Genomic DNA, 25,420 nt, shown 5'->3' on the forward strand with positions numbered 1-25,420 from the left:
AGGAAGGCCCAGTTAGGATATCCACATTGCTCTAGAGCCTGTCTTGTGTGGGATTTCTCCTTCTGCCTGGCTCCTGAGCTAGTGGGGACGCTGTCTGCTCTGTGATACAGAGTCCTGATGACTCCTAACTTGTGCTCCAAAGGGTGATGGGAGTCAAACTGCAAATACTGGTCTGTGTGGGTGGGTTTGCGGTACACCTCAGTTTGCAAATGTCCTCTATCAGAGACTGAGACCTCACAGTCCAAGAAAGCCAACCTGCCATTTTTTACATCTTCTCGTGTGAACTTGATGTATTTATCCACAGAGTTGATGTGGTCAGTAAAATCTTGGACTTCCTGAGATTTGATTTTAACCGAGGTGTCGTCAACATACCTGAACCAATGACTTGGTAGTGTCCCTGAAAAGGACGTCAAGGCTCTCTTTTCTACCTCCTCCATGTACAGGTTGGCAACAATAGGAGAAACTGGAGACCCCATAGCACACCCATGTTTCTGCCTATGATATTGCTCCCCATATGTGAAGTAGGTTGACTGCAGGCACAGTTTCAAGAGTGCTGTGATTGCTAGTATCACTCAGCCCTCTGTGAGTAGTAAACAGCCATCAGGTGCTAATGATCCATTGTTAGGCTGATGGTCCTTCTTGAGCATGTGATCAGCTGGTTCTGGTTGTCAGCAGCAAAACTGGTTGATCCACTCTGAGAAGGTGCTATTTAAGAGACTGAGCTGAAAACAGCACCTCAGACTGAGGAAGTCTCTCGGATGAGAGACGAAACGTTTCTACATTTTTTGTTGATTTGCTTTGTTTTGTTTTTTTTGAATGTCCAGAGGACCAGATTTAACTTTTTTAGATATGTATATGAATGTTTCTGTGCAGGAGTCTTGTCAGGTATCCTCCAGTTGTCTGAAAGGTGTGTCAGATAGTTGTTATGTCAAGTGTCTTACTTGTGTCAGAGGTATCATGTTCGGTGTCTTGTCAGGTGTGTGACAGGTCTCTGACGGGTGTTTGACATGGGTTATGTCTGATGTCTGACAGGTGTCAGACAGTGATGGCTGTTTCTTAGTTAAATGTATTTCCATCCATCCATCCATTATCTTTTACCCGCTTCTTCCATTTTAGGTCACAGGGGTCGCCGGTGCCCATGTCCAGCAATCAATGTGCGAGGGGCGGGGTAGTTAAATGTATTTGATTTTTTAATTTGATTTATTTTTATTTGATTGCTATGGGCAGCTCCTCCCTGGGCTGTCACCTTACCGTGGTGGAGGGGTTTCGGAATCAGAATAAACTTTATTGGCATTGCACCAAGATACAACGAGAATATGTACGTACAGTCATCCGAAAGATGGGCGGAGTGCACGAAGCTGCGGCTATTAAATAGCGCGGCCCTCTTATTCTTATTCAGAATAATATTTTGCTTAGATGAGAAAAGGGAAGAAAACATGAGGAGAGACGGTATAAAAAAAAGATCTCTCACACCGTGTCCTAGACAGGGCACGATTTGAGGCAACAAAAAAACCTACCACAGCAAAGCAACATAAACAGACGTTATACATGAACATATACTGTAGGCGGTGAAAACATTGAATTTTTAAGGGAAAGTCGTAGCATAGTCCAGAGCCCCCCCTCTCAGCCATTGTCCAGATAAGAGGTGACATTCATCATCAGCTCAGTTGAGGTTCTGTTACATGTCCACGGCCTTGGGGAAGGGAGGGGTGAGGAAACAGTCAAAGCATCTTTGTTGTTTTCAAAACATTCCAGGAGGAGTTGAGATAAGTCCAGCGTCAAGGCCACAATTTGGGTCAGGCGGAACTCAGGAAGACAGGGAAACACGTCTGGTTTCACCGGAGGATAGAGGGGAAAAAAAATGTGTCCCAATGATCCTAAGAACTATGCTGTCAAGGGCTTCATGCCCCTAGCAGGGTCACACAAGGCAGACAGGTCCTAGGTGAGGGACCAGACAAAGTGCTGCCCACAGACCCCTATGATGAGCAAAACAAATGGAATCAATGTTCCCTCGCCCGGATGCTGGTCTCCGGGGCCCCACTCTGGAGCTGGTCCTGGAGGTGGGGCACGCTGGCTAGTGCCTGGTGGCCGAGCTTTTACCCATGGAGCTCGGCCGGGTACAGCCCGAAGAGGAGACATGGGTCCCCCTTCCCATGGGCTTACCACCTGTGGGAGGGGCCAAAGGGGTCAGGTGCAATCTGGGATGGGTGGTGGCCGAGGGCGGTGACCCTGGCAGTCTGATCCTCGGCTACAGAAGCTGGCTATTGGGACTTGGAATGTCACCTCTCTGGTGGGGAAGAAGCCTGAGCTGGTGTGTGAGGTTGAGAAGTTCCGGCTAGAAATAGTCGGACTCACCTCAACACATGGCTCTGGAACCAGTTTCCTTGAGAGGGGTTGGACACTCTACCACTTTGGAGTTGCCCCTGGCGAGAGGTGCCGAGCAGGAGTGGGCATACTTGTTGCCCCCAATCTTGGTGCCTGTACGTTGGGGTTCACCCCAGTGAACAAGAGAGTAGCCTCCTTCCACTTACGTGTGGGAGGATGGGTTCTGACTGTTGTTTGTGCTTATGCGCCAAACAGCAGCTCAGATTACCCACCCTTTTTGGAGTCCTTAGAGGGGGTACTGAAGAGTGCGCCTCCTAGGGGCTCCCTTGTTCTACTGGGGGACTTCAACACTCATTTGGGCAATGACAGTGAGACCTGGAGGGGTGTGGTTGAGAGGAATGGCCCCCCCTATCTGAACCTGAGTGGTGTTCTGTTGGACTTCTGTGCTCGTCATGGATTGTCCATAACGAACACCATGTTCAGGCATAAGGGTGTCCATATGTGCTCTTGGCACCAGGACACCCTAGGTCGCAGTTTGATGATCGCCTTTGTTGTCGTCTCATCTGATTTGCAGCCGCATGTCTTGGACACTCGGATGAAGAGAGGGGCGGAGCTGTCCACTGACCACTACCTAGTGGTGAGTCGGCTCCGATAGTGGGGGAGGATGCCGGTCAGACCTGGCAGATCCAAACATATTGTGAGGGTCTGTTGGGAACGTCTGGCAGAGTCTCCCATGAGACAGAGCTTTAACTCCCACCTCCAGAAGAGCTACGAATACGTTCCGGTGGGGGGGGGCATTGGGTCCAAGTGGGCCATGTTCCATCGCCTCTATTGTCGAGGCAGCTTATCAGAGCTGTGGCCATAAGGTTGTCGTGCCTGTTGCAGCAGTAACCTTCGAACCCGGTGGTGGACACCGGCGGTGAGGGATGTTGTCAGGCTGAAGAAGGAGTCCTATCAGGCCTTTTTGGCCTGTAGGACCTCGGAAGCAGCTGGGTACCGACAGTCCAAGTGGCATGTGGCTTGGGTGGTCACTGAGGCAAAAACCCGGGCGTGGGAGGAGTTCGGAGAGGCCATGGAGAATGACTTCCGTACAGCTTCGAGGCGATTCTGGTCCACCATCCGGCGTCTCGGGGGGGAGGGGGGGGGGTGCCACCAACACTATTTATAGTGGAGGTGGTATGCTGCTGACCTCAACTCGGAATGTCGTGGGTCGGTGGGCAGAGTACTTCGAAGACCTCCTCAATCCCACCGGCACATCTTCCACTGAAGAAGTGGAGCCTGGGGACTTTGGGTTGGGCTCTCCAATCTCTGGTGCTGAGGTCACTGAAGTAGTTAAAAAGCTTCTCGGTGGGAAGGCCCCAGGGGTGGATGAGATTCACCCGAAGTTCCTAAAGGCTCTGGATGTTGTAGGGTTGTGTTACTTACACGACTCTGCAATATTGCGTGGACATCGGGGCCATTTCCCCTGGATTGGCAGACTGGGGTGGTGGTCCCCCTATTCAAAAAGGGTGGTCGTAGAGTGTGTTCCAACTACAGGGGGATCACACTCTTAAGCCTCCCTGGTAAGGTCTATTCAGGGGTTCTGGAGAGGAGGGTCCATCGGATAGTTGAACCTCAGATTCAGGAGGAGCAGTGCGGTTTTTTCCTGGTTGTGGAGCACTGGACCTGCTCTACATCCTCAGCAGGGTCCTGGAGGGTGCGTGGGAGTTTGCCCAACCAGTCTACATGCACTTTGTGGACTTGGAGAAGGCATTTGACCGCGTCCCTCGGGGAGCCCTGTGGGGGGTACTCTGGGAGTATGGGGTACCAGGCCCTTTGATACGGGCTGTTAGGTCCCTGTACGACTTGTGTTAGAGCTTGGTCCGCATTTCCGGCAGTAAGTTGGGCTCATTCCCAGTGAGAGTTGGACTTTGCCAAAGTTGTCCTTTGTCACCTATTCTGTTCATAACTTTTATGGACAGAATTTCTAGGTACAGCCAAGGTGTTGAGGGAATCCGTTTTGGTGGTCTTAGGATCACTTCTCTGTTTTTTGCAGATGATGTGGTCCTATTGGCTTCATCAAGTGGTGATCTTCAGCTCTCACTGGAGCGGTTCGCAACAGTGTGAAGCAGCTGGGATGAGAATCAGCACCTCCAAATCTGAGGCCATGGTCCTCAACCGGAAAAGGGTGGATTGCTCTCTTCAGGTCGAGGGTGAGTTTCTGCCTCAAGTGGAGGAGTTCAAGTATCTCGGGGTTTTGTTCAGGAGTGAGGGAAGAATGGAGCGTGAGATTGACAGACAGATTGATGCAACATCTGCAGTATCGCAGACTTTGTACCGGTCCATTGTGGTGAAGAGAGAGCTGAGCTGTAAGGCAAAGCTCTCTGTTTACGGGTCGGTTTACGTTCTTACCCTCAACTATGGTCATGAGCTCTGGGTAGTGACCCGACTTCGGAATAAGCAGAAGATGATGGATGGATGGATGGATGGATGGATGGATGGTATTCGATTTTCACTGGAAACTTTAGGTTTTAGATTGCTGCCATGCCCCTGAACAGTGGAACCAGTGATCTGTAGTACTTGCTGCTACAGTTGTTTTGAATGCTGCTCTTTTGCAAAGCAGACTGTACTATTCATAGAAACATCATCAGGTTGCTTTCTGATGCTTCCAAAACGTCACTTTTCTATTTTTATGTGTTTTGTGCACTCAGGTTGCAGCTCAGAGACAGAGAGCTCTGGCCATCATGTGTCGAGTGTATGTCGGCTCCATCTACTACGAGCTTGGGGAGGATACCATCAGACAGGCTTTCATCCCTTTTGGACCAATCAAAAGCATTGACATGTCCTGGGACTCCATCACTATGAAGCATAAGGTCAGGACTTTATGAGAGCTAAGTGAAAATGGAAGATGTTGTTTACTGTAACCCCAGATTCTATGAGTATAGGCGCAACCCTTTAAGGCTGTTGCTAGTGAGTTTACATTGCGTGCAGTGCGCAGCACTGAAACTTTAGTCCACCCCTACCTGCGGTGTGGGCCCTATTCTCAGTCTGTTTAAATATAAATTGCCCTGAGACTGGTAATCGGCTCCCAAATAGTGTTTTTCTTCATCCATTTAGGAGCCAGTGAGGCCCAGTTCTTAAAGGGCTGCACCTATACTCATAGAATCTGGGGTTAGGGTGACAATCAAAAGAGACGCTTTTCATTTCACTAATAACACGCTTTAGTATTGCTAAATGGAGAAATATCTATCTACTCTGTGAAAAAAGAACACCTCATTCATGAATGCAGTTTGTTACATATATATTTTTACATTTTCATAAGAAAGACTTTTGTTGCAAACTTTTCCAAATCTGATGACTGTGAAAGTACCCATTTGTGCTCTGTCCCTGTGGGGGACTTCGTCTTCAACATAGCGGGTCTCAGCTTCAGTGAGCAGCCCGTTACTTTTAACGAAGGAATGTCCACCTTCGTGGAATCGCTGTGTTTACCTGTAGGAGATGCTCCGGTGCTTTCAAGCGCCGCCGGACCGGAGCAGAACCGGGCCAGGGACAACTTCAGCCTCTTCGTCTCTCGTGCTGTGGAGCACCGGAGCCGGACTGGAGCAGAAACGGACCGGACCAGTGTCGACTTCAGCCTCAGCCTCTCCGGTCAGTCTCGTTTTTTACCGGGGGTGCCTCTCGTGCTGTCAGGTGCGGAGGTGTCGTGCAGAGAAGCGGAGAAGCAGAGTGGAGGAGCAGCGTGGAGGAGCAGGGCTGCGTGGTGCTCGAGAGAAGTTCGGAGTTTGCGTCGGAGTTGCTGCAGGCCTCCATCCAAACTCACCTGGATAATAATTAATTTTATTCCAGATCACGCTGTTGGCCCCTGTTGATCTGAAACAAGCTTGGATCATGCCTTTCACTTCAGGAGGATTTTCTGGCAGCTCGCTCTGCTATTTGATGCGAATTATCTGTTTCTGTTTCGGCCTGTTGATTCTGGATCCAGCTTCTGTTTCCCATGGGAGCATCCATCCATCTTCACTGGGGGGCCGGAGCCCCCCTCAGCCCAACTCAAACTGCAGTTGGGCCACCTCGTCGGGTTTGTTTACCCATTTGAATTGTGACGTTTTATGGTCTGAGACTTTTCTGCATCATTCATATTATTGTCACTATTTTCATATCTCAGATTATCTGGAGTCACTGAATCTTGTTAATACACCTGAATCTGATGTAGTGAACTAGACCTCCAACATCAATCTGTCTCCGAGGACCATCATGGGACAGGAACTGTTATTTCGTTGATTTGAATCCAGAAATACAAATGATCTCATCAAGAGACTATTTAATTGTATCCTGAATTAATCAATTGAAAGAACACGCTTCTTTTTTATATTATCATTAACTATTTTACAATATCTTAATAATCAAAAGTGTGTTTAGTTCATACCATTTCTAAATGTTGAAGTAAACCACTCATTTAAATCAACTGTGAAACAGTATTAATGATTTTTAAACCTCATTAGACTTGGATCATACAGTTAAATATCTATTTACGAAGTAAGTGTGCATTTAGTCTTCTGTCTGAATGAGGAGTATTGGATTTGAGGGCGAAAGTCAGAGACAAGTTATGAGAACGAAGTGTCTTGTTTTAAAACTCTCAGACAATAAATAAGAACTGGCTGGCACCTGCATCCTCTCATTTCTTCAAAATATTTCTCTGTCTGTACTAACCGTTCTTAAAACATTTCTGTGGTCTCCTGACTTCTAATAACCCTCTGACATCACTAAAACTACACCCCTGCTGGTTGTTTCAACCAATCAGGAAGTACCAAGTGACAGGAAGTGGATACCCTTTAAAAGGCAACACTTGGAACTATTGAGTCTTTCCCAGTCTCTTAGTCTTCCTGGAACTTTCAGTCGAAGATGAGACTCAGTCTGATGGAGTCTTACAGCTGAACTAAGTAGCTGATGGATCTGACCATGTGCCAAGGGTCCGTCCATTCCAGCGTAGTCACAGCCTGCCTCGGCTGTGACTCAACCCGAGCATTAAATGTTCAACTTCTAAGGAAGCTTATTCTGTTGAACTGAGTACTTTGTCACGACTTCTGACGACCCCAGCCACTCTGACCGGAGACGCTGAAACGGGAGCATGCCAATGGACCTCTGTTCCGGAGTTGATGTATCCTCTGCTAAGGTAACAAAGTCGTTGCACGCCCTGAAGTGTACCGGAGGACTGAGCTGGATTCGGAGGAAGGGTGCCATTTTTCTGGTTCAACACATAACTTTCATCCATCTAAAGCTCCTCTTTAAATCTATTCCTTCTCTTTAAACTTCTATTTGCCAGTAAATCAAGCTAGATGCCTTCAGAGATGAATCAGTCTCAATCAGCAATCTTCTGTTGTCTTGTTTAGTAAATCGTGCCAAGTTTATTAATCAGAAACAGATCAGCAAATCAATGTGTACATGTTTGATGTTAAATTTTGATTCTGTTAAATAAATGACCGCATTTATTCTGATGGGTCAAAGATAAAATGGCGTCTCATGTCACTTATTAAAACTCCACAAGTTATCTTGGTCACATGGCAGAAATTTAACTCGAAAAAGAAAGAATCCGTTGTAATTGAACAATTAATATTCTTTGTGCTTTAACTAGCATTAAGGACAATTAATTAGTAGTATGTTACAGTGAAAGCTGTCCCTACATCACTACACTGCCCATCACTGCAACTTTCACTGTTTTTGGGCTCTGAATGATCACGTCTTCATTAATGTTTCTCATGGTTTGATTATGGGGGCTAATTGTCACACTACTAACTCCTGTAATTACACATCAGTCACAAAAAACTCAAGAAAATGTCTGATAATAATGTTGTTACTGCTCTCAGGGATTCAGCCCAACCCTGGACCCCCCACTAATTATAGCACACCAAATGACATTAAGAACGTGTCTGGGCTTCATTTTCTGCATGTAAACGCACGTAGCCTTCTGAGAAAACTTGATGCCTTGAAAATTCTGGTCAGTTCTTCTGGGGCAGATGTAATCTTCATTTTTTACATTTTTTAGGATCATTTAACACCTTACCTCCCCATCAATCTGGTTTCAGAAAACAACACAGCACACCAACTGCTTCATTGTGTAGGAGTTGTGCTTTCCCTGGTCTCTGTCTCCCTCTAGTGTTCTATATTTGTCTGCTTCCCCTCTGATGGCTGCACCTGTGATGTTTCACAGGTGTTCTGCGTTAGTCTCGTTAGTGTGTGTGTATTTAAGTCTGTTTGCCTGCATCCCTCATTGTCTGGTCATTGTGTCACTGTGATGCCTGTTCTGCTCCTTGTGTCCTGCTCCTCGTATCCTGCGTCTTGTCCCATGATTTATGTAAGTTTGCTGCCCCATCAGCCATCTTTTTTTTGTAAATAATAAATTATTTATTTATATTCCCTGAGTCCTGCTTGCCTGCTTGCACCAAATGGGTCTCCTGCCTAGAAATCATCACACAATGACCAGACCAAACCAAGACCTAGCAGGCAGCCCGACTCTCACTGCTCTGTCCCTGTAAGACAAGCTGTGGGGTCATTTTAGAGACTCTGAGCCTCCAGCTATACCCCCGGCGCTTCCTCGGTTCCTGCTCCTGAGGTTCTCACAGCTGCAGCCCCTGTGGTCGCTCTCATGCCTACTACAGTCCCCATAGTTATTCTATCTCCTGCAGCCTCTGCATCATCCATGCTATGTGAGGACCCAACCTGTCCTGAGCCCACAGACCCAGATACGTCTACTCCAGATCCTGTTGTTGCACGCAGCCCCCGTGGTGGATCCCACGCTGCACGCAGCCCCCGAGGTGGATCCCACACTGCACGCAGCCCCCGAGGTGGATCCCACGCAGCTCCTACTCTGCCCACTGAGGTCCTTGCTCCTGCTCCGAGGGGGTCCTGGCAGACGCTCCTCACTTCTCCTGCTCCGAGGGGGTCCTGGCAGACGCTCCGCTCCTGTCTGCTCAGCCGTGGGGGTCCAGGCGGACTCCGCTCCTGTCTGCTCAGCCGTGGGGGTCCAGGCAGACTATACTCCTGTCTGTTCAGCCGTGAGGGTCCAAACGGACTCCGCTCCTGCTCGCTCAGCCGTGGGGATCCAGACAGACTCCGCTCCTGCTCCAGATCCTGCCTCCGAAGATCCAGCCGCAGAAGAGTTCCTCGCTGCTGAGTTTCTCGCCGCTGACCCGCCTGCTGAGGCCCTTACTCCTGGTCCTTCCGCGGAGGTCTTCGCCCCTGGTTCATCTGAGGTCTTCTTCCCTGGCTCGCCTGAGATCTTCGGTCTCGATTCGCCTGAGATCTTCGGCTTTGACCTATCTGAAGAATGGCCCGATGGACGATCTCTCGGCCACCTGCCTGACCAGCCCCGGCCCGATGAATGGTGTCCCGGCCTCCTGTTTGTCCTGCCTGAAGAATGGCCCGATGGACGATCTCTCGGCCGCCTGCTTGACTGGCCCCGTCCCGATGAATGGTGTCCCGGCCTCCTGTCTGTCCGGTTCCTGTTCCAGTCTTATGGATGGCTCCTGGCTGCCCGTCCAACTCTCTTCAGTCCTATGGTCGCCCTCCCGGCCGCCTGGCCGCCCGCCCGCCCTGCTTCGGTCTGATGGTCGCCCTCCTCGCCGCCCTCCTGACCCATTCCGGTTTGATGGACAGCCTTCTGGCCGCCCGCCGGAACCTTGACCTTGCGAGGACGGTCACCTGACCGCTCAGACTTTTCTTTTTGTGTGTACCTATTTGTGTTTAGTTGTGTACCCAGGTTTTGGTTTCGTCAGTTTGTTTGTCCTCCTGTTTCATTGGGCCCTCCATCCTTGTAGTAACTCCCTCCACCCACCCAAGTCAGGGCTTTCTCTGTTGCAGGTCCACGACTGTGGAATGAGTTGCCACTGAGTGTCCGGCAGGCTCCCACACTCTCAGTCTTTAAGTCTCGCTTGAAGACCCACTTCTATTCGCTTGCCTTTAACACGGTGTGATTTGTTTTGGTCCGGTCTGTTCTCTACTCTGTTGGCCATTTTAGTTAGCTTCTGCTGCTATTTGTATCTGTATTTCTATTTTATGTTTTCCTGTCTGCTGTGCATGTTTGGTTCTTTTGTACAGCACTTTGGTTGGCCTTGTTGCTGTTTTAAGTGCTATATAAATAAATTGGTATGGTATGGTATGGTAAGTCTTTTTTTCTTGGGGGGGGGGGGGCTTTTTTGGGGATGCCAGGGGGCGTCCTTGGGGGGGTACTGTAAGGATGGCGCCATCTGTGGGTCTTCCTTGTCTGTACTCCCTTGTGTGTCTCATCATTTATCCAATTAATTTCACCCTTGTCTCGTGCCAGCTGTTTGTAATCACATCCTGTCTTGTCTGGGTATATAGTCTGTCTGTTAGCCTTGTTCAATGTCGCGTCGTCATTGGGTCTACCCTGTCTTGTCCTGATCTGATGTGTTCCAGTCCTGACCTGAGTTGTATTCCCATTTTTGTAAGTGTGCTGCCACGTCAGCTATTTAATTTATTATCATTAAAAGTATTTATTTTTGTATCTTCTGAGTCCGAGTCCCTTCCTGCATCTATTGGGTTCGTTCCTGCCTGATAAACTCTGACACACTGAAGGTTCTTAATGACATTGTTGAAGCACTGGATGCTAAGGATTATTGTGCTGCACTTTTCTTAGACCTGTCTAAAGCTTTTGACACTGTGGATCAGAACATCTTGTGTCATAAACTCTCAGAAACTGGTTTCTCAGAACACACCATTGGTTGGTTCTCTAACTATCTTTCAGACCGGAGGCAATGTGTTCAACATAATGGTACTTCCTCCAGTTATTTAACAGTCAACAATGGTGTACCACAAGGCTCAGTCTTAGGACCCACCCTCTTTACAATCTACATACATAATGTATGTAAAAACATCCCTAATGCATCCATACATTTCTATGCTGACGACACAGTTGTTTATTGTCGAGCTAAAACTGTTGCTAAGGCTTTCCAGCTTTAGAAATCTGCATTCAACATCATCCAGACAGATTTGTTCCACCTCAAACTTGTCCTAAATGCCAACAAAACAAAAGGGATGCTTTTTTTCAAACAGGAAGCTGGTCCCAGCAGTTCTTCCTCTGATTTTATCCTCAAATGGTGTCCCGGTTGAGTTTGTTGATTCCTATAAACATTTGGGTATCTTGGTCGACTCACATCTCTCTTTTAAGCTTCATGTGGAAAACTTGTTAAAGAAACTGAAAGTTAAACTGGGTTTCTTTTTCAGAAACAGATCCTGTCTATCTCTGAATGTTAGGAAACACCTTGTATCTGTGACTTTCCTTCCCTCAATTGATTACGGTGACATTATTTACATGAACGCTCCTACAAGAACCCTGCAGATGTTGGATGCTGCAGATGTTGGATGCTACAGATGTTGGATGCTGTCTTTCATGGTGCACTAAGATTCATAACTGGCTGTGATTATGCTGTATGCTCCACACTGGTTTGTCGTCATTATCTGCATCGTTTTTATGTCTATATTCTGATTTACCTCATTTTGTATTTTGCTTGGTGTGTTACCTGTTGTTTTGTCTGTACAGCACTTTGGTTGGCCTTGTTGCTGTTTTAAGTGCTTTATAAATAAAATGGTATGGTATGATTATCGTACCCACCACTGCACCCAGTATTCACTGGTTAACTGGTCACCATTAACTTCACGCAGACTCTCTCACTGGTACATTTTCATCTTTAAATCACTTCTTGGTCTGCTGCCTTCATACATCTCCTCCTACATGTCTCTGTGTGAGTGCAGCTACAGCGTGCGCTCTCAGGACATCATTACCTGCAGTGTTCCCTCAGTGAGAACTGAACTAGACAAAAGGACCTTCTCCTACTCCGCTCCTGTTTCCTGGAATATCTTGTAAAAAGATCTGAAGCTCTCGACCTTTGACCTCTCTAAGTGTCTTTAAGAATCTGTTGGACTCCTGGCAGGGACCAATGCAGACATGTTCCTGTTTTTAGTTTTATACATTTGTCTTAGAATCTAGCTGTTTTTTTGTTACCTTTTTCTTTTAGCCATCCTATTTGTTAAAAAAAAAAAAAACTTTAGTATGACTTTTTTTAACTGTTTATTGTTGTCGCTGTTGTCCATTGTTTGTTTGTTTGTTTGTTTGTCATTTTTATTCATTTCATATTTAAAACACAAAAACAATTTAGAAACAAATGAAAAAAAAAAGTTGTCCATTGTTGTCATCTTTCTTTGTTGAAATCAGGTCTCTCTTGTAAATGAGTCCTCGAGGCTCAATGGGATTTACCTGTAGAAATAAAGGTTGAATGAATCAACAAACAAGCAGCAGCTTCATCTACCAGAGAGCCTGACGTTACGTTTTCTCACTTGGAAACAGAACAAATGTGAATATTGTAGAGACTCACCTGCAACACATGACTTGGGAGTGAGATGAGTTGTATCTGCTGCAGCTCCTTCCTCCTCCTCGTGACTCCGACATGTTTACGTTTCATCTCCATGGTTCTCCCATTTCGTGTCGTCACTTTTCAAAGCTGCATGTTTCTCAGTTTTTATCTTTGTGAAGTTCTCCCACACTTTAGAGGACTTGGGTCGAACACTTTTCGCTGCGTTGGTCATTTGTAAAATTTACTTAATTTCCTTTGAAAACACAGACTCTGCTCCCCCCTCGCTCTGTTCAACTTGCGCTGCATAGTTTTTTTTTTCCCAAAACTTTATTCAGTCTGTCAGCATTGAACTGCAGGTGAATAAAACGTCTCTGCAGCGCTGTGAAAGACGCAAAATCGCGCGACACAACGAATCGATAATGAAATTCGTTGCCAATGCTTTTAATCATCGAATTTTATTGATTTTTATCGATTTTTATCGATTCGTTGTTGCAGCCCTAGTCCAGTTAACCGCTGTTTTTGTCTGTCCAAACAGGTCTCACTTGTAAATGAATCTTTGAGGCTCATTGTGATTTATCTGTTTAAATAAAGGTTGAATGAATGAATGAAAAAAGTATGTGTCCTTCAGCTCTAAGGAGGTGAACCAGTCGTTCTGGTGAACACATTCCAACACCTGCCTGATTATTAACATGTGAAAATGATCTCTCCATGGTAGATTGCTGAAAAGGACAGGTCCAAAGTGGGTCTCATCCAGTGGCGGCTGCTGAAGTTTTCTCCACTTGGGGCCTATATTCATTCAACCTTTATTTAGACAGGTAATCCCATTGAGCCTCTAGGACTAATTTACAAGAGAGACCTGATTTCAACAAAGAATGATGACAACAATGGACAACAGCAACAACAATAAACAGTTATAAAAAGTCATACTACAGTTTTTTTTTTGTTTGTTTTTTTGTTTAAATAAATGTATGGCTAAAAGAAAAATGTAACAAACAGCTAGATTCTAAGGCGAATGTAGAAACTAAAAACAGGAACATGTCAGCATTGGTCCCTGCCAGGAGTCCAACAGATTCTTAAAGCCACTTAGAGAGGTCAAAGGTCGAGAGCTTCAAATCTTTTTGTAAGATATTCCAGGAAACAGGAGCGGAGTAGGAGAAGGCCCTTTTGTCTAGTTCAGTCCTCACTGAGGGAACACTGCAGGTAATGATGTCCTGAGAGCGCACGCTGTAGCTGCACTCACGCAGAGACATGTAGGAGGAGATGTATGAAGGCAGCAGACCAAGAATAGATTTAAAGATGAAAATGTACCAGTGGGAGAGTCTGTGTGAAGTTAATGGTGACCAGTTAACCAGTGAATACTGGGTGCAGTGGTGGGTACGATAATCGCAGCCAGTTATGAATCTTAGTGCACCATGATAGACAGCATCCAACATCTGCAGCATCCAACATCTGCAGGGTTCTTGTAGGAGTGTTCATGTAAATAATGTCACTGTAATCAATGGAGGGAAGGAAAGTCACAGATACAAGGAGTTTTCTAGCATTCAGGGTTAGACAGGATCTGTTTCTGAAAAAGAAACCCAGTTTAACTTTCAGTTTCTTTACCAAGTTTTCCACATGAAGCTTATAAAGAGAGATGTGAGTCGACCAAGATACCCAAATATTTATAGGAATCAACAAACTCAATCAGGACACCATTTGGGGATAAAATCGGGGGAAGAACTGCTGGGACCAACTTCCTATTTGAAAAAAGCATCCCTTTTGTTTTGTCGGCATTTAGGACAAGTTTGAGGTGAAACAAATCTGTCTGGATGATGTTGAATGCAGATTTCAAAAGCTGGAAAGCCTTAGCAACAGTTTTAGCTCGACAATAAACAACTGTGTCATCAGCATAGAAATGTATGGATGCATTAGGGATGTTTTTACCTACATTACCTATATAGATTGTAAAGAGGTGGTATGTGGTGGAGTGGAAATGTTCATTGTTTCATCAGCCTGGATGGAGACAAAGTCAGCACTCCTGATTTCTTCAATGATGCACTCTCTCAAAATTGGCAGCGTACAATCAAGGAGTTCATTCTGCACAGTCTTAGATGTTCCCTTAAACACAGTAGCAGTCTGCAGGTTCTCATGTAGAACTGCATCCAGTGATGCTACAAAATCCACCAATCCTTAAAAACACCCAGTTTTTCTGAGCTTTCAATTTCATCATGGCCACTCAGGGCAAGTTCAAATGCACCACAGAACTTGACACAGTCTATTATTTTTGATAGAATATGCCTGTTTTTGTCACCTTTCTCATTGTGCTTATGGATCTCTACGCTGTAGCCTTAATCAAGCTGAGATGCAATGTTTATTTTTCCAAACATGGCTAGTCACAATGCATTTGTCATGTGGATCCCAAATTGTTCATGCTTCTTTGACTTTTCTGAAAAATGCTTTAAATCAGTCATACCTGTCTTTATCCATGCTGGGTCAGACCCTGATGTTTGAAAAAGGAGAAGGGAAAGCAGAATAAAACATTAGCCTTGCTACACGCAGTTAGTCAAGCCTTGTTGTTAAACCAGATCCTGGAAAAAGACCAAGTGTACTGTCTCCCTCTGTCTTTGGACTACTAATTAATTGTGATGTTCGACCCACCTTGGGAGGGTGATGATACACAAATCAAGCTGCTTTCAACTCTGGGTGCAGGAGTGGTGCGCCCCAGAATGGTCCTATCTCTTGTATTGAAATGGAGTTACTGCACATGTACAACTTTTAACGAGAGTCTATGAGCAAAAATTTTTGCGCCCCAGTGCGGAAATACGTCATCAATGAGACATTTCTGAACGAAACAACTTTACTCATCATTAACTATAAAATATTTATTTTAAACAACTAAAAAATATATATACACATTTTTCGAAATATTTTTATTTTATTATTTCATTTTTATTTTATTTTTTTCCATGTTTTATTCAAGGTAATGTGGTGAGTGGTCGGGCGGCGCCCTTGCGCTCTCTATTGGCCAGCTGCCACTGGTCTCATCACTCCTGTCTTTTTCAGCACCAAGAAGTATCAGGAGTAAAAGCTCACATTTTCCTCCCTGCAGTGAACCCTGGAAATAACGCCCCAAAGACCCATCTCTGCCTGATGCCCTCAACAAGTTCTATGCACGCTTTGAAGACCCAAACAGACCCCCCAGCACCAGACTCACCTCACCACCGGATGAAGAGCATCTCAGCGTGACCTCAGCAGAAGTAAGGAGTACCTTCAGGAGGATTAATCCGCACAAAGCAACTGGCCCAGACAACATCCCCGGAAAAGTGTTGAAAGAATGTGCCGATCAGCTCTGCGAGGTGCTGGCAGACATCTTTAACACCCCACTTACCCTGGAGACAGTTCTCACCTGCCTGAAGACTGCCACCATCATCCCAGTCCCAAAAAACTCTACAGTGACTGGTTTGAATGACTATCGGCCAGTGGCCCTCACCCTGATAGTCTAAATGCTTCGAAAAACTGGTCATGACTCTCATCAAAACAACCATCAACATCAATGAGGACCCTCATCAGTATGCATACCGTGAGAACCGATCAACAGAAGACACCATCTCCTCTGTGGTCCACACTGCGCTCAACCACCTGGAGCAGAAAAACTCTTACATCCATATGCTCTTTGTGGACTTCACATCCACCTTCAACACCATGATCCCCCAAAACCTGATGCATTCATGTAAATAATGTCACCGTAATCAATGGAGGGAAGGAAAGTCACAGATACAAGGTGTTTCCTAACATTCAGAGTTAGACAGGATCTGTTTCTGAAAAAGAAACCCAGTTTAACTTTCAGTTTCTTTACTAGGTTTTCCATGTGGAGCTTAAAAGAGAGATGTGAGTCTATTTTAGATCTTAGAACCGAGTCGTCTCTCCCTCCAGGGCCCAGCGAAGCAGCTGCCTCTCCAGCATCACCCTCACTTTAGTCCGAAGCATTAGCAATATGTTGCAGTGGAGACAACGGCAAAACTTTAGATTTTTGTGTTTAGAGGCCATATTACCAGTTTATTGGCTCAATTCTGTGGTGATGCCACTGTCAGAAACACAATCCGTCCCGCGAGAGTACAGTTATAGAAATTAGTTTGCCATCAGGCCTGATGGGAGCTCTCCAGACATCATCGGCTCCATCTTGAGTCCTCCCTCTCATTTGATCATTTTTAATCCATCCATCTATCCATTTTCTTCCGCTTATCCTGGGTCGGGTCGCGGGGGTAACAGCTTAAGCAGGGAGGCCCAGACTTCCCTCTCCCCAGCCACTTGGTCCAGCTCCTCCGGGGGAATCTCGAGGCGTTCCCAGGCCAGCCAAGAAACATGTCCCTCCAGCGTGTCCTGGGTCTTCCTCTGGGTCTCTTCCCCGTGGGACGTGTCCGGAACACCTCACCAGGGAGGCGTCCAGGAGGCATCCTAACCAGATGCCCGAGCCACCTCAACTGGCTCCTCTCAACGTGGAGAAGCAGCGGCTCTACTCTGAGTCCCTCCTGGATGATCAAGCTTCTCACCCTGTCTCTAAGGGAAAGCCCAGACACCCTGCGGAGAAAACTCATTTCAGCCGCTTGTATCCGTGATCTTGTTCTTTCGGTCACAACCCAAAGCTCATGACCATAGATGAGGGTAGGAACGTAGATCAATCGGTAAATTGAGAGCTTCGCCTTTTGACTCAGCTCTCTCTTCACCGCGACAGACCGATACAGCACTAATTTCATTTTGAATTTTTATGTTTTCATTTATTTTGTTTTATTTTTTCAGTGTTCAGCACTTGGGCCAACGGTGTTGTTTTAACAAGCTTTGCAAATAAAGTTGTATTGTAAGGTCCGACTGGATTGAATGTTAAATGATTGTACTTGTACAACTCCTTTCTGTCTGATCAAGACACTCAAAGCTCTTTACCTGTGCCTCATTCATACAGCTCTCTACTAGATCTATACAAACAATAATCAGAGCTTTGTCACATTCATACCCCGATGGGACACACATCAGAGGCAATGAGGGGTTCAGTGTCTTGCCCAGGGACACTTAAGCATGTGACTGCTGGTGGAATTGAACCCCCAGCTCACTCATTGGAGGACGACTGCTCTAACCACTCAGCCACAGCCGCCCCACTATGTGAACAAACAGCATCAATCCCTGACTGTTAAAGGAGTCTGAATTCTTTCTTCTACTCGTCACTACTTTCATTTTGTCTCTGCAGGGTTTCGCCTTTGTGGAGTACGAGGTACCTGAAGCAGCTCAGCTAGCTCTAGAGCAGATGAACTCTGTTGTCCTGGGGGGAAGGAACATCAAGGTGAGCCCAGTTTGATGGTGTCGGTCATATAACAACATGTATGTCCAGTAGGGCATTAACAGAGTACTCGAGTAATCTACACATTGATTGCTAGGACATCTATCGATGTTAAAAATGTAAAGTCGGGTACCCGTAGTGACGTCATATTATGTGACCACTATGACCGTAGGGGGTGGTGTTGCACTGTTGCAGGTCACAGAGTATGATGTAACACCGGGTCCAATCCACCTCCACCACTGTTTTAAGTTTCGTTTTTGACGTGCTGCACGTTTCTTCACGTTTGCAGTTTAATAATAATAACTAACAGTTTAGTTTTTCCTGTGACTTATTTGCAGTATGATAAATGGTAGGAGCATAATATACGCTCCCAATGTTTTGTTGGTCTTTTTTTTGTAAATAATGACCTTTTTTTGCGGTTTTATTTATTTATTTATTTTTGTATATTGAGATCTATGACATCATCAAATTCTCGAGTTGTACTCGGGTTTTATTATGTTAATGTCGAGTTTAAAAATTATATACTCGTTCAACCCCTAATGTCCAGTTTACATGAGCAGCGTTGAAACTGACACAACTTGTTTCAATTAGCCAAGACTGGTTTAAACTAGCATGGACCAGTTGAAACTGGTTGTTGGTCAGTTAACCACATGCACACGTGCACACACTGTAAAACCAGCACCAATCAGTTGAAACCAGAACATTTTCAAACAATAATCGATCAGATCCAGGAGGAACAATGTGGGTTCCATCCTGGCCATGGAACAATGCACCAGCTCTTTACCCTCACTAGGATCCTTGAGGGGTCATGGGAGTTTGCCCATCCAGTCTACATGTGTTTTTTTGGACTTGTTGACGGTATCGGAGTGTGTTCCTCCTGGTACACTGTGGGGGGTGCTCCGTGAGTATGGGATTGGGGGCCCGTTGCTACGGGCTGTTCAGTCTCTATACAAGCAGTGTGAGAGCTTGGTTCTCTTTGCTGGCACTAAGTCGGACCCCTTGAGCTGGACTCCACCAGGGATGCTCGTTGTCACCGATTCTGTTCATAACTTTCATGGACAGGATTTCTGGGTGCAGCTGGGTGGGGGGAGTTCAGTTCAGTTGTCTCAGGATTCTGTCTCTGCTACTTGTGGATGATGTGGTCCTGTGGTCAGGATTTTGTTCATGAATGAGAGAAGAATGGAACATCAGATCAACGGATTGTTGAAGTTTCGGCAGCGGTGTGGACGCGGTGCCGGTTTGTCGTGTGCAACAGTGACCGAGCAGAGAATAAACTTGTGAGATCTGTTGGCATCAATAAAGACTCGAGATAAGTTCAACGAAGAAGGCTGGAGCCTCTGATGTTGACCCCTCTTATCTTTTGCCATTAAAGATAAATTTTTTTAGTTTTTAAACTCCTGTGGGGGGGGGGGGGGGTGATAACTGAGATGTACAAAGCTTTTCTGTTTTGTTTTACTCAGAAGAGCTTCCTGACACGTTCCTGTATCACATGTTGTATTAAGTTGAATAGAAACGTCTGTCTGAGGAAAACTTTGAGTTTGCTTTTATATTTAAAACCATTATTTACTTTTATGTTTTACTTAAATCATTTTTATTTTCATGTGTTTATGATTTACTTAACTCATCGATGATTATAGTTTTACACATCATTGTTTTTCTTTTAGCCTGACCCACCTGGGATGCTGAAATGTGCCTTAATGTTGTCGCCGAGGGCAGCGGTGCGATGTCACGTTTCCCCACTTTGATTAAACTGTTTTGAACTGGTTTTGCCTGTTGGGGGCGGGGTTCCGTCACATAAAGTATCCTTACTGGCAATGTTGATATTGATATTTGTAATGAAACATCCATAAACTGGGGGGTATGTCAGGGACTTTTGGTCAAAGGTTATAGGCCTTTATATTCCTGTGGTTGAGAACATTCTTCCTCTCTTCCCTAAGAACAAGAAGTCTGCAGCTGGCTTCAAGAACACCTCCTGAACTCTGTGAACTCTGAGCTGAGAGGAATATGAAAGCGAGCAGATAACACAGCTCGTGGCTCATTTCTGTGACTGGTCTTCATGCGTGTACATCTCTGGATGTTCATATATGCTATGTATGTAACTTGTCCTGAAATCTGACTCTGCAAGTATAAATATCGGTTAAACATCTTCACCTGCCGTGAGACTGGTTCTTTTGAGTACACATTGCAGAGAACAAGAGAATTTCTCCAACAGTGTGTCACCTGGAGCACAGGTGCCTCTGGGCCATGGGGGCTTTTAAAGGTGCCTCTCTGTTGTAGAAGCAGTTGAGGTTGTCTGGCAGTTTGTTTTGCAGATTGTCAGCAGTTCTTTTACCGCCCCTCATGTTGTTTGTTATTGACTCGACTCCCTTCCACATGCTTCTTATGTTGTTTTCTGTGTGACAGCTGTCCAGTCTCTGGACTTAATGTTTCTTGGCATCCCAAATGGTTCTTTGGAGTTCATATGTGGCGTGTTTACATCACTGTGTCACCTGATTTGAAGGCCATGGACCACATCCTGATCTTACTGCATGATCTGCATTGAACCAATGCTTCTGATTGGGAAACACACAAATTGTTTGGGAGGGGATGCAGATGGAGGTGCACCAGTCAATGTAGCTGCTGACACTATGTGTGTATTCATGTATGCTATCTGTGTTTTCCTTAAAAATGTTCTTGTCTGTGGTCTCAAAGCAGCCGTGGAGTTCAGCCATGGCGCTGTCGTTCCACATCTTAACGGACATGACTGTGACTGGTTCTGTGTAGTGTGGTTGGAGCAAGATGACAACATGGTCACAGGTTCCAAACTGTGCTTTGGAGACAGCAGTACAGGAGTTTCTGGTGTTGCTATAGCATCTGTCCAGAGGTGTTGTTTCCCCTGGTAGGAAAATGTACAAACTGATCAAATTAGGGGAGTCTTTTTTTCAGTGAATAAAGTATGCATCCTACATTAACATCAGCAACATCTGGATAAGAGTTTTTATGCCTGCTGATCATTGTGTACAGTTCTCTGAGTGCAGTTTGTACGTTGGCTGAGAGGGGGACGTACACGGTGACCAGGATAGTTCACTGCAGTCCATTGGGCAGGTAGAATGGTCTATAATATACTCCACATCCTCAGAACATGAATATGCTACCTTGTTGTCGGTGCTCCGGTGTTGTTTCAGAACCGGTTTAAGTCGGTCAGGTCACCAAAACACAAATATCACATTAGTTGTTTAAGTTTGATTATTTTTCCCTGTGATTTGTCTTGCAGGTTGGCAGGCCTAGTAACATTGGCCAGGCTCAACCAATCATTGACCAGCTTGCAGAAGAAGCACGTGCCTTCAACAGGATCTATGTGGCCTCTGTCCACCCGGATCTTTCCGATGAGGACATCAAGAGTGTCTTTGAAGCCTTCGGAAAAATCAAGTCATGCATGTTGTCCCGCGAGCCAACCACCGGACGTCACAAAGGTTATGGCTTCATCGGTAAGTTCAGCTGGAGTCTTCGTGTAATGCCTTAGCCATCCTCATGGTGCGCTACTTGTCCCTGAGCCAGTGGTGGTTTTTGTCTTCCTGTCTCCAGAGTATGATAAGGCTCAGTCATCTCAGGATGCTGTGGCCTCTATGAACCTGTTCGATCTGGGGGGTCAGTACCTGCGGGTCGGGAAAGCCGTAACTCCGCCCATGCCCCTCCTCACGCCAGCAACTCCTGGACTTCCTACTGCCGCTGCTGTAGCTGCTGCTGCTGCTGCGAGTGCAAAGATCACTGCCCAGGTAAGTGAGATACTGACTTCCATTTTGGTGTGAGGCTGCATCTAGGTGTAAGAAAAGTTCCTTTTGAAAGAGGTTGATGGGTCAGTATCGGGGAGGAGGTCCTGCCTAGGGCTGGGTACCTTTCTAAAAAAATCGGTACCGGTGTCAGTACCTTCACTTCGGTGTTGGTTCCTGGACGGTTCTTTTTTCGGTACCAATTTTGTAATTACTATTAATTCTAACAAGAATAAAATTACATTACACATTACAGTACCATACCATACCACTTTATTTATAAAGCACTTAAAACAGCTACAAGGCCAACCAAAGTGCTGTACAGACAGAACAACAGGTAACACACAAAGCAAAATACAAAATGAGGTAAATCAGAATATAGACATAAAAACGATGCAGATAATGACGACAAACCAGTGTGGAGCGTACAGGATCAAAACACAGATCATCTGGTGTTGAAAGCTGCTGAATAGTAGAGAGTTTTTAAACAGGACTTGAAAACCGAGAGGGAGGGGGCCTGTCTGACAAGCAGAGGTAACTCATTCCAGAGTCTTGGTCCTGCTACAGAGAAGGCCCTGTCACCTCTGCGCTTAAGACGAGTTCCTGGAACTGTGAGGAGCAACTGGTCCGCTGACCTCAGGGAACGTGGTGGGACATACGGTTGTAGCAGATCAGAGAGATGGGGGGGGGGGGGGGGGGCGACACTGTTCAGTGCTTTGTAGACATACATGAGTATTTTGAACTGGATTCAAAAGTGAACTGGTAACCAGTGCAGTGAGGCCAAAACTGGTGTAATGTGCTCTCTTTAGCCTGTACTGGTTAAAAATGGGGCTGCTGCATTCTGGACCAGTTGTAGTCGTGCAATGGAGGTCTGACTGATACCAAACAGGAGCAAACTGTAGTAATCGAACCTAGATGTAATGAATGCATGTATTACTGTCATACAGTACATATTGTGAATTTTATTTTTGAACTTTGGTATTTTTCTATTCCAGCAGTTTTCTTACATTAAAATAAACAAATAATTTCCAGTTCAAAAGACCAGTTTCAAACCAGTGACACGTCAGTGTTTAATGCTCACTGCTACACACTGAGGACCTTTTCACTGAAAAGTTTTTTCTTCAGAAACATCAACATGTCTGTTTTCTCTGGACACAAACCATTCAATTTAATTCAATTCAAAAATACTTTATTAATCCCAGAGGGAAATTAAGTGTCGTCGTAGCTCATCATCTTAGTTTCATTCAAGAGTTGTTATAGATGCTGATAGCTGATGGTAGGAAGGATCTCCTGCAGCAAATTCAAAGAATCTGGCCACAGATACTGATCCATCCACTTGGATCCAGCTTGCTGTTAGATCTGGTGGGCCTCTCGGTCCTCCTGGGTAGCAGGACTGCCCCACTGCTGGGTAGAATTCCTCCATGAGCGATAGTCACTCCTCCCAGCAGTCTGTTGAGCTTCTCGTCACCACGGACAGACAGCTTACGGTGCCGGGGGATGATCCTGGTCCTCCCGTTGTCAAAAGTGGAGTTTCCCACAAGCTCCATGATCTTGGCGGTCATGTACTTGAGTACAGCCGCCAGGTTGATGGAAATTCAACCACGGTGCCTCTTTTTCAACTCATTTGGGGCTGTAGTTGACGTATTTGAGCTTTTGAGATGTTAATCAGCTGCTCCTGGTTGTTAAAAAAAAGACCTTGTCGCCATGGTTACGCATCATAACAAATGCCCAAAAGTAAAAACGTTTCTATAAAAATCCTTCCAGCTGCACAGCATCTAGTACCAGAGGAAGTAATCATCCGAAAAAGTGATTTACATCCAGAAAAAAGAGGAATTAAAGTTTTCAAAAGCAATAACTCAGAATGAAAGTAACAGAGCTGCTCCAACATGCAGCCACCCCGAGCGGCACAATTCTAGAACAAGCCCACTCCTGGCTGATGGTGTCTCCAGCAGTAGAACATGTTCACTCTGAGGTTGTAGATGATGCTTGTTGCACACACAGATACCTGGTTGCCAGTTTGACAGCACTGACATATTGTCCCTCACTTTCCACCAGCAGGTCACTGGATTCACTGAGGTTTGAGTTGATGCAGACTTCTGCTCCTCTGTGTCTCTGCCTGAATCTTCTCTGTGGTTCTCTGGGGTTTAGGGCTCTGATCATCTCCCTAATTGACATTAGAACACAAAACATCAACAATTACATGGTCGTGTTATTATTGATCATAAAACATTATCTAGGCTGAGAGAGAAAAGCTTAACTTGTCAACAACATCCTTTACAGCTTAACTTACCTCCACCGTGCAGCTCCAGTGTAGAACGACAGCAAACTTTTAACAACAAAGTTTGTGACTGTCCTGTGGCCTCCACCTCACTTTTCTGTCTGTCCTCACGTCTGGGTCAAAGGCTCCTGTGAGGAGAACATGAACATAAACAGTAAAAATTAGTGAACTGTTTAAGCAGCTGACTGGATGGATGAGCACGTTTACAAGCTAAGCTTTATCTGTTACTTTCGATCTTTAGTTAGCTTCTGAGTTTAGCTACGTAGATAAAATAAATTTACACACTAATATTTTAAAGTTAGCGTTATTTCACCGCGATGTACGTGTTAAGCTGCAGTTATGTTAACAAACGTAAACTCACCAGCTGAAACACAGACACAGAGCTGTCCTCGGGAGTTCTTTGATGAAGACGAGTCCGGCCGTGGAATGTTGATTCAGTCCGTTTCACACAGAGACTGATTCACGCTGGGGGGCGGGGGCTGCTTCTTGTCTTCTTGCAGAGAAACACGGAGCAACTTTCTGCTCGTGTTGTCGGAGCCGTTCGACACCACACACGCTGCACACGTGACCCCGTCTGTGGGCGTCACCAGCACCATAGATATACATTATACAAAGATTAGGTGTGGCCGCTCTATACAGCTCTGGGTGTAAACACGTAGTCTGTTTGTCATATGTCTGGTGTTTTACCAGCCTGCATGCTGAAACCATGTGACACATTACAGCCAATACCGAAACTTGACACCGAAAAAAGAGTGAAGTTTCAATCCATACACCGACCGGTGCAGTTCTGTCGGTGCCATTTAAGAACCTCGGTTCGGTACTCAGCCTTAGTCCTGCCCCAGGTGGAGGAGTTCAAGTATCTTGGGGTCTTGTTCACAAATGAGGGAAAAATGGAGCGTGAGATCGATAGACGGATAGGTGCAGCGTCAGCAGTGAAGCAGGCGCTGCACCGGTATGTATGTATGTATGTATGTGTGTATGTGTGTATGTATGTATGTATGTATGTGAGTATGTATGTATATGTATGTATATGAAGCCATCTGGCTCCCCTTTTGATGTTGTCCCCCCTCGACTCCTCAAGGAGCTTCTTCCTGTTCTGGGCCCTCCTGTTCTTGGCATTGTGAACAGCAGCTTAGCCTCAGGTGTGGTGCCAATAACTTTTAAACATGCTGCTGTCCAACCTCTCCTGAAAAAACCTAGCCTTGACCCCTCAGTCATGTCCAACTTCCGGCCTGTCTCCAGACTCCCATTTGTCGCTAAACTGCTGGAAAAAATAGTGGAGTCCCAGCTGAAATGCTTTCTAGAGGATAATGTCATCTTAGAGCTATTCCAGTCTGGCTTTAAACCTCTCCACAGCACTGAAACTGCTCTAACCTCGCAATGAGGATCTCGTGGTCAATTGTATCAAAGGCAGATG

At 45.7% G+C, this 25,420-nt stretch overlaps 1 protein-coding gene across 1 annotated transcript in view; it reads left to right on the forward strand.

Annotated features, from left to right (window-relative positions):
• Positions 1-25,420, forward strand: part of puf60a (poly-U binding splicing factor a) — a 41,694-nt gene that overhangs the window by 7,362 nt on the left and 8,912 nt on the right. Inside the window, exons 5-8 of the mRNA XM_037681955.1 lie at positions 5,016-5,177; positions 17,887-17,979; positions 21,230-21,443; positions 21,541-21,731. Of these exons, the coding sequence (XP_037537883.1) occupies positions 5,016-5,177; positions 17,887-17,979; positions 21,230-21,443; positions 21,541-21,731 (660 nt within the window). The remainder of the gene's footprint in view (positions 1-5,015; positions 5,178-17,886; positions 17,980-21,229; positions 21,444-21,540; positions 21,732-25,420) is intronic.

The sequence above is a fragment of the Nematolebias whitei genome, chromosome 9 (genome assembly GCF_014905685.2).
Source record: "Nematolebias whitei isolate Nwh7 chromosome 9, NemWhi1, whole genome shotgun sequence".
In the NCBI taxonomy this organism is placed as follows: domain Eukaryota; kingdom Metazoa; phylum Chordata; class Actinopteri; order Cyprinodontiformes; family Rivulidae; genus Nematolebias; species Nematolebias whitei.